This window comes from Vicia villosa, linkage group LG5, assembly GCF_029867415.1.
Source record: "Vicia villosa cultivar HV-30 ecotype Madison, WI linkage group LG5, Vvil1.0, whole genome shotgun sequence".
Lineage (NCBI taxonomy): Eukaryota > Viridiplantae > Streptophyta > Magnoliopsida > Fabales > Fabaceae > Vicia > Vicia villosa.
In genome coordinates this window covers 8,692,467-8,701,926 of record NC_081184.1, presented here as the reverse complement: position 1 = coordinate 8,701,926, position 9,460 = coordinate 8,692,467, and the positions used below count along the sequence as shown (strand labels likewise).

At 33.4% G+C, this 9,460-nt stretch overlaps 1 protein-coding gene across 1 annotated transcript; it reads left to right on the top strand.

The window, feature by feature from the left end:
• Window positions 1-5,393: 5,393 nt before the first annotated feature.
• On the top strand, window positions 5,394-8,913 carry LOC131601289 (disease resistance protein RUN1-like). The gene is made up of 4 exons (XM_058873071.1): window positions 5,394-6,003; window positions 6,248-7,349; window positions 7,476-7,751; window positions 7,894-8,913. The coding sequence occupies exons 1-4, from the start codon at window positions 5,450-5,452 to the stop codon at window positions 8,743-8,745; spliced, it is 2,784 nt and encodes a 927-aa protein (XP_058729054.1). The 5' UTR covers window positions 5,394-5,449; the 3' UTR covers window positions 8,746-8,913.
• Window positions 8,914-9,460: the final 547 nt, after the last annotated feature.

The following is a 9,460-nucleotide window of genomic DNA, read 5'->3' as shown; positions in this document are numbered from 1 at the left end:
AGATTCAGATGCATTTGCATTTTCCTTTTGCCTTACCCTTCCTTTTTGCCGCTTTTTGCCCCATTGGACACTCCATTGATGATGATGAGTTATACTCATAACTTGACGAGTGTGCCCCACTAGCAGAATTCTTTGTTCATTTTAAAGAATTTCCAGTCGATGCTCCCATCCATTTAGGTTCATCTTTTAACAACCGCCCAGCACACTCAAGATTGAATGCTACACCTTCATCTTGAAGAAAAAAATATGGGCATTAGCCAAGATATCTTTTTCTGATGTGCTTCTTTTTTTTCATGAACAACTTATGTGTAACATCCAACAAAATTTTGAACAAGGTCATTTATTCGATGCCATCTGCATTTTAATTGGCCTTGTAGCTTTTCTCGCGACTGCCCAAGATATTGGTTATAATTATCAGTGATTCTTAACCAAAAACTGTTAGCTTTTTGATCAACTCCAACAATAGCATCCTTTGAAACATTGAGCCATAATTGCATAAGAAGTGTATCTTCTTCCCTTTTGAATATCTCTTGAGGTTTTTTTCAACGGAACACATTTTTTCTTTTTCACTTGTAATATTTTCAATACCAACTTGAGTTGAAAATTGTGAAACTTGACGTTCAGACATAAACTCATTCGGTGTTTCTGGTTCACGACGAGAAAAAAAATCATCCCATGAGTATTTATTTGAGGTCTAAAATACATATTTGGGTTGTTTGGTGACGGTAAAATATGTTAGAGTTTGTTGGCGGTGAGAAAAATTGAGAATTTTGAGGAATAAGATTTTGGTAATTTTGCATGAGATGGAACATATATTGTTGAAAATTATATTGGTTTGGATCCATTTGACCTTAACAATAATAATTTGAAGTAAGAAGATGAAAATTTGGATAAAATATATGATAATTTGAAGGCTAATAAGATAAAATTGTGTGTGTGTGTGTGTGTGAGAGAGAGAGAGAGAGAGAGACTAGCAAATTTGAATCTACAATTTTTAATTTCATTATATTTATAGGCAAATAAATTATTAAAGGAAAAAAAAAAGAAGAGAAAGTGTCGTTGAGCAACGGCTATGTGTTTTTATTATTTTTTATTCAATAGTATTGTTGCATTGTATTGCAACGTTCACCAGCTTGACAAACTCCAACGGCACAGTTTTTCAATGCAATTTGTTATAGCTGGCGAACTGGAAAAGGAACAAGTCCCTGGAGGTGGTCTCAATTGTAGTAAGTAATAAGGTGGAATTTTCAAGTATGAGTGAAAAGATATCAAAGTGGGTTGCGTTTGATTGGCTAAAAAATTAAGAATAGCACATAACAACTCTAGTTATTCTGTGTTAAATTTTAAAAATGATCACAGACAAGACAAAAATCAAGATTAAGGACTAGCCAAAATTATTGAAATTTTTGTCTCTCACTCGTTATAGATGAAACACACCCTTAGTCACATATATATAGAGGACACATATATATATTTGTCCTCTAAAGTTATTTAAATTAAGAAAATATTCTTCTTCTTTTATTGCTAAAAATATAATCTCTCTCCTCTATTACTTTTTACTATATAAGAATATAAAAATGTCATTTTGTCTCTAATACATGTTATTTAAAATACGAAAAATATATTTTATTTTTTATTAAAAATATCTTTTTCTCTTATCTTCCTTTATTAATATTTACAATGCAAAAATACAATTTTGTTCATAGCACAAGTTATTTAAAATACAAATATGCACTTATATTTTCTACTAAAAATATTCTCCCCTTCTCTCTCTCTCTCTCTCTCTCTCTCATCCTTTATTAATATTTACATTTATAAAGAGTATCGTAGTAAATTTTACTTTATTTTATTTGTTTTGTCTATTGTTCATCAAACATCGTACAAGACAAAAAAGTTGTCCAATACTTTAAAAGTTTGTATTGTACTATTATGTCCAGTACATACTCTTTTGCAAATCAAACACACCCTTAGTCCCACATATATAGAGGGGACATATATATTTGTCTCCATTTTTCCCAGCACGGAGCACAAAGAATGGTTGGATGCATATCAACGTTTTAGATGAAAGAATGGTATGCATGTGTATGAAGCATGTAGTAGGCTAACATACATCTGGTCATTAGTGATTGGAATTCCTTTATTGATTAGGTCATTATTCATAGACCATTGGCTAACGCGAAATTATTTCTCCTCAAATCTTTGTTATCAACTTTGAAGCGATGATTGTTGATGTAAAAATCATTGAGGCGGACTCAAGAATCTGAGCAATTAAGAGGAATTATTTGTTGAGAACACATGTTGATGAGGATTCATTTTAGGTTGGTGTTGAGTGGGAGTAAATGTCATGTGGAACATCTTTTTCTTAATTAAGAATTCACTAAGGCACTTATACCAAGCTTTAGGGGCTTGTTTGAGATCATATAGTGCTCGTTTTAGTTTGAAAATAAAGCTGAGATTCTCACGGTCTTTAAAATTAGATGGTTGAAATACATATACTTCTTCGTTTATAAAGTCGCTAAGGAATATGGACTTAAAGTCCATCTAATACAGTTTAAAGTCAACAGAGCATGTGAATGCCAAAAGGAGTCTAATCGTTTCGAGACGGTCTATAGGAGCATGTGTCTCCTCATAGTTAATCCCTTCAGCCTCGTTGTATCTCTTTGCCATTAGCTTTACTTTATTTATGGTCATTAGCTTTACATCATTTATTTTAAATTGATTGAGCTCTTCTTGCATGTAGTAACCCATCACACAATTAAATCAAGAGTCTTTTTTCATAATTAATTTTGAGAATAAGGGCATGTATGGTAAAAATCATGTACTTTATAATATTACTTTAGTATTTTGGATGATTTATTTTAAGGAAAATTGCATTAACCTCTTTTAAAATATACATTATCTAATTTATAATATTATCTAATTTATTGCAAAAATCATGTACTTTATAATATTATCTGATTTTTAATAGGATTAAATATGTTTTTCATTCATATAATAAATTAATTCAATTTAATTTTAGGTTCTTATAAAAAAAATTGAAAAATGATTTTCTTAAAAAAAAAAATCCACACTTTTGGTTCCTCCGGTTAAAACTATCGTTAAATAAAAATCATCGCTAAAATCATCGTTGAGTTAAATTGGATAAGTTTGACGTTCACACTCATCAGTCACGTTCACCCTCAAATTATCCACACATTTTTCATTGCCACAATCGGACCATTTGACACCCTCATCAATCATACCATTACAAGATTCATCCCCCTCTACATCTCCCTATAAACATAGAAACTCTAATTCAAATACGAACCCAAATCACATTCCAACATATCTTGAACTGTGACCTAAAAGTATTATAGAACAAAACGCAGATCTGAACAAAAAATAATTGAACTAAAAGTAGGAAAAGAATATTAGGATTGTTTGTGAGCAATAATATAACAAAATGAAGAAAAATAATGAGCAAAACTTACCAAAACATAATTGAACCAAACGTAGATCTCAACATGACTTATCTTGAAATCGTAATAGCAAACACAATAGTGGATCGGTTTGAGTTAAATTGGATATGTCTCTACAAATATTATGGATTTAATTATTAGATGGAAAATGAATTAAATTTTTTGGGGTTTAATTTTAATTTTTCCAGATTTAAGATGAATGTGGATAAATGTGATGATGAAGGAGTAGGGGGAGAAGATGAAATTATATCAAGATTATACTTTGTTGATAGTTCATTATTTTATTTAGTAGACCATCAATTTCTAATTGTGTGATTTTTGTCAAGGAAAGCTCTAGTTTCTTGGGACAGCATGTGTGATCTTGTTTTTGCTGGAGGTAGAAACATGATCAACCTAACTTTGTGGAACAGGGCGACTATAGACAAAATGTTGTGGAATCTATGTGCTAAATCAGACAAGTTATGGATAAGATGGATCCATATACTACTTCAAAGGCAAGGACTATACTAGCTATATTCCTCCCCAACAATGCTCTTGGACTTTGAAATCTATGTTCAAGTTTGGAGTGGAGCTGAGGATGATAGAGGCTCGGAGAGAAGCTACCCTGCACCAGAAGTATCACACCAGGAGAATGTATAAAAGTCTGCAGGGGTCAAACCTATTGTCCACTGGAGAAAAATATTCTTTGGAAATGGAGCTCGACCTAGGGCAATTTTTATTCTTTGGCTGGCTTGTTGGAACCGTTTGATGACAAAGGATCGTTTGACAAAGATTGGAATTAATACAGATGGAAAATGCACTTATTGTGGAGGTTATGAAAGTTGTCAACGCCTATTTTTTGAATGCATGACCACTATAGAGCATATACCGCATGGTTGGCACTTGGAGTTGTTATGGATAAGTCAAAATGTGAGCGGAAAGAACAACCATAGTAGAGTGTTGTAGATTGCCATTGCAGAAATGGTGTACTCAACTTGGACTGTTAGAAACTAGAAGATTTTCAATGTTGGCACCACTATGGATTTAACTAGCCAAGTTATTATCCAAAACATCAGGTGGGGGATTAGTGGAAACGCGAAATTGACAGCCTATTGCAACATCCTTGAAAATTAGTTGACTTGTTTGAGTTTATAGTATTTTTGTAGTCTTTTGGATGCCTGAATCATTTGATCGGCTTATGTACTAAACGATTTTTTTGGAATAAAATTATTCTTATTTGCTCCCAAAAAAAAATCTATGGTGGATACTCAACAATATTGTCTCACCTAATATATTTAAAGTTAAAGGAATGGACTAAATTGGCTAACGGAATACTAAAACGTAACGTTTATTAAATAAAGGAGCAAAGTGAAACCTTAAATTAAGTTAAGGGATAAAAAAATGTATTAAGCCAAATTTTTAAGAAAACAATTCTATAAAAAAAAAATTAAGGGACTTAAAGTGAAATATAAAATATTTAGGAAGAACACAAATATATTTAACCATTTAGGTATAGATGATATTTAATTATACAATTTTTTAATTTATTAATAAAAATGTCTTTAATAATATATAAATTTAAAGAGAAAATTAGTGTAATACTCCTATATTTTAAAGGGTCATGCTAACATGTGCCCTTAGGACACATGTTAAGGATACTATAATTAGAAAAAGTAAAATATAATTAAATATAATAAAGTCAAATTTAAAATTTCAATACATTGAATGCACGCGTTCCAATAAAATATTTCCATAAATATCTCATTAACTAGTGCCTTGAGCCACATGTTACCTTTTCTCTATTTTAAAACCAGAGGGAGGGAGTGTTACTGTCATTTTGATTTTGAAAAGGTGAGTGTAACTTAAGATAAGAATATTTGCTGAAGTCTATACAAAGCAACCGAAGAGTATTCCAAATCCAAAGATCGATACATTCCAAAAGCCTCGCTATCTACTACTACTGAAAACTAACAACAATTTCTTCCTTCAGTTTATGAAATCACAAATCATCCATGTCTTCCTCTGAAAATTTCTGGAACGTTGATTGGGATGCTGATCTTGATGGTATGAAATTCTCCAACTATACCACTCGTCATTGGGATGATGATCGTGAATATAATTCTAACATATTCAGAAATCACGACGTGTTCTTGAGTTTCAGAGGCGAAGACACTCGTGCATCATTCACTTCGCATCTCTCTGCGTCTCTTCAAAATGCCGGAATTAACGTTTTCAAGGACGATCAATTGATTCAAAGAGGAGATCGCATCTCATCCGCACTACTTCGAGGGATTTACGGTTCTAGAGTTTCTGTTATTGTGTTCTCGGAAAACTACGCTGGTTCGCGATGGTGTCTTCAAGAGTTGGTTAGAATAATGGAGTGCAAGAGAAATGTTGATCAGGTGGTAGTGCCTGTGTTCTACGGTGTAGATCCGTCGGAAGTTCGCCGTCAAACCGGTGAGTTTGGAAAGAGTACTTTTGAATTGGACGAATACATGAAGCAAAGTTGGAGAAATGCGCTTCGTGAGGCCGGTGGCATTGCAGGATTTGTTGTCCAAAATTATAGGTAAATCCTTCTTTGGATTTTAAAGCTTTGTTGACTATTTGACTGCATAGCACGGACACGATACGGCATGAGATACGACACATATCCGATACAGAGAGACATCGGTTATTGAAAAATCTAGGATACAATACGTTTAAGTTAGTATATAAAAAGTGAATATTAAGCATTAGATAAATCATTCTTTAACAAAAAAACAATTGAGTTTGCAATATATGTAAATGAATCATTTCTGTTTTTTCTATAGGAATGAAAATGAGGTTATCAAGGAGATTGTTAAAAATGTTACACACATACTTGACATACCAGACTTGTTCGTTGTTGATAATCCGGTTGGAGTTGAATCTCGAGTGCAAGATATGATCCAACTTTTAGAAACTCAACAATCAAATGATGTTAAACTACTAGGGATATGGGGGATGGGTGGAATCGGTAAAACCACCATTGCAAAAGCCATTTACAATAAAATTGGCCGTGATTTTGAAGGTAGGAGCTTTCTTGCAAATATTAGGGAGGTTTGGGAGCAAGTTCGTGGACAAATATCTTTACAGGAACAACTTATGTACGATATTTTCAAAGAAACAACGAAGATACAAAACATTGGATCAGGACAATCTATACTAAAGAGAAGATTATGTGGAAAAAGAGTATTACTGGTACTTGATGATGTGAATGAACTAGACCAAGTATATGCTTTGTGTGGAAGTTGTAAATGGTTTGCTCCAGGGAGTAGAATAATCATCACAACCAGAGATAAACATATACTTAGAGGGGATAGAGTTAACAAAATATACACAATGAAAGAAATGGATGAAAGTGAATCTCTTGAGCTTTTTAGTTGGCATGCATTCAAGCAAACGAGTCCCAAAGAAGATTTTTATGAAATTTCCAAATATGTAGTTAAGTATTCTGGGGGGTTGCCGCTAGCTCTGGAAGTCCTTGGGTCTTATTTGTTTGATAGAGAAGTATCTGAGTGGATTTGGGTATTGGAGAAACTCAAAAGAATTCCCAATGATCAAGTACATAAAAAGTTAAAAATAAGCTATGATGGTTTAAATGATCATACAGAGAAAGAAATATTCCTTGGCATCGCCTGCTTCTTTATTGGGATGGATCGAAATGATGTTATACATATATTAAATGGTTGTGAATTTTTCGCAAAAATTGGTGTACGCATTCTTGTCGAGCGAAGCCTTGTAACTGTTGATGATAAGAACAAACTTGGCATGCATGATTTACTGCGGGATATGGCAAGAGAAATCATTCGTAAGAAATCACCAAAGAGGCCTGAGAAGCGTAGTAGGTTGTGGTTTCATGAGGATGTGCTTTATGTTTTGTCAAAACATAATGTAAGAACTTCTTATGCTTAGTAACAAATGATTGGTTTAATCACAAGTTTTTATCTGCCTTGTATCTTTTTGTTTTACTTTTTTGCTCCATAGCATTTTTACTTATTGGTTCATCATATCTCATAGGGAAGAAAAGCTGTTGAGGGACTGGCTTTGAAGCTGCCAGGTCATAGTACAAAACGTTTTAGTACCAAAGCATTTAAAGACATGGAAGAACTCAGATTGCTTCAACTTTCTGGTGCACAACTTGATGGAGATTTTAAATATCTTTCAAGAAATTTGAGATGGTTGCGCTGGAATGTATTTCCTTTATCATGCATACCTTCGAATTTCTACCAAGGAAATTTAGTTTCCATTGAGTTAGAAAACAGCAATATCAAACTTGTGTGGAAAGAGATGCAGGTATTCATTGAGTTCAATTTTTTGTATATGGTTTTCACTATAAGTTAGAAAAAAGATAAAGAACTAACTCACATTGTTATTGCTCATGTTTATCTTTTAATGCTTTATCCGTAAATTCTCTATAACATTTATGTTCTTGCAGAGGATGGAGAAGCTGAAAATTCTCAATCTTAGTCATTCACATTATCTGACTCAGACCCCCGACTTTTCAAACTTACCTAATCTTGAAAAACTAATACTCAAAGATTGTCCAAGGGTGTCTGAGGTTTCTCATAGCATTGGACATCTCAAGAAAGTTCTTCTGATAAATTTGAAAGACTGTATTCGTCTTTGTAACCTTCCAAGAAACATCTATACGTTGAAATCTCTGAAAACTCTCATTCTATCTGGATGTTTAAAGATTAACAAGTTGGAAGAGGACTTGGAACAAATGGAATCTCTAACCGCTCTGATTGCAGATAACACTACTATAACAAAAGTGCCCTTTTCCGTTGTAAGGTCAAAAAACATTGGATATATTTCTTTGTGTGGATACAAAGGATTCTCCCGCGACGTGTTTCCTTCTATCATTTGGTCTTGGATGTCACCGACAAATAATCTCTCACCCAATGCCATGTCATCCCTTGTTTCAATAAATGCATCAAATAGTATTTCCAACAATCTATCATCTATTTCCAGAGTCCTTCCTAAGCTTCAAAGTCTTTGGCTGGAGTGTGAATCGGATCTTCAACTATCACAAGATGCAGCAATAATTTTGAATGCTTTAAGTGCAACAAGTTCTAAGGAATTGGAATCAACTGCAACTACATCACAAGTACTAGATGTAAAGACTTTTTCATTAATTGAATGTCGCAGTCAAGTGCAAGTTTCAACAACAAAAACTTCCATGAAATCTCTTTTAATTCAAATGGGAATGAGTTGCATAATCACCAATCTTCTAAAGAAGAGGATCTTACAGGTTTCACTCTCTTGTATGCACTTATTTATTAAATAATTGATAAGATGATATTAATATATTGTTCAATCAAATTTTGAGTCTGTCTTCACTATTTATAGAATTTGTCTGTCGAAGGGTGTGGTAGTTTTTTGCTCCCCGGTGATAACTACCCAGATTGGTTAACTTTCAATTCCGAAGGTTCTTCGGTAACTTTTGAAGTCCCTCAAGTGGAAGATCATAATTTGAAGTCAGTGATGTGCATTGTCCATTCTTCAAGCCCAGACAATGTTACATCATATGGCCTTAAAAATGTGTTGGTGATAAATTACACAAAGACCGCCATTCAACTCTATAAGACAGAGGCGTTATCGTCCTTTGAAAACGAGGAGTGGCAGAGACTAGTATCAACTATGGAAGCTGGTGACAAAGTGGAGATTGCTGTTGTTTTTGAGAAGAATTTCTTTGTGATGAAGACTGCAGTTTATCTCATATATAATGAACTAATAGGCGAAAAATTGGAGCGATGTCATGCATTAGATAAGAATGTTCTTGTTAGTAGTGGTGATGAAAATGAATGCACTGCCAAAAGGATCTCTCCTCAAGTAGAGTGCGCAGATGATTTTAAACAAGAACAAAAAAGAAGAAAACTTGACTGAAGCGTGGTATTGCTGGTTGTGGAGATTGATGAATTATAGTTTCCGATAGTGGATAACACTCAGAGTTGTGTCGCATCAATATCATTTATCCATAACATTCCTCAATATCAAAGATC

What these genes read in the sequence shown, in the direction of transcription:
- LOC131601289 (XM_058873071.1), top strand. Translation starts at nt 5,450, where the DNA reads ATGTCTTCCTCTGAAAATTTCTGGAACGTTGATTGGGATGCTGATCTT. An exon ending in TTTGTTGTCCAAAATTATAG is followed by an intron (nt 6,004 to 6,247) that starts GTAAATCCTTCT and finishes TTTTTTCTATAG; the next exon opens with GAATGAAAATGAGGTTATCA. An exon ending in ATGTTTTGTCAAAACATAAT is followed by an intron (nt 7,350 to 7,475) that starts GTAAGAACTTCT and finishes CATATCTCATAG; the next exon opens with GGAAGAAAAGCTGTTGAGGG.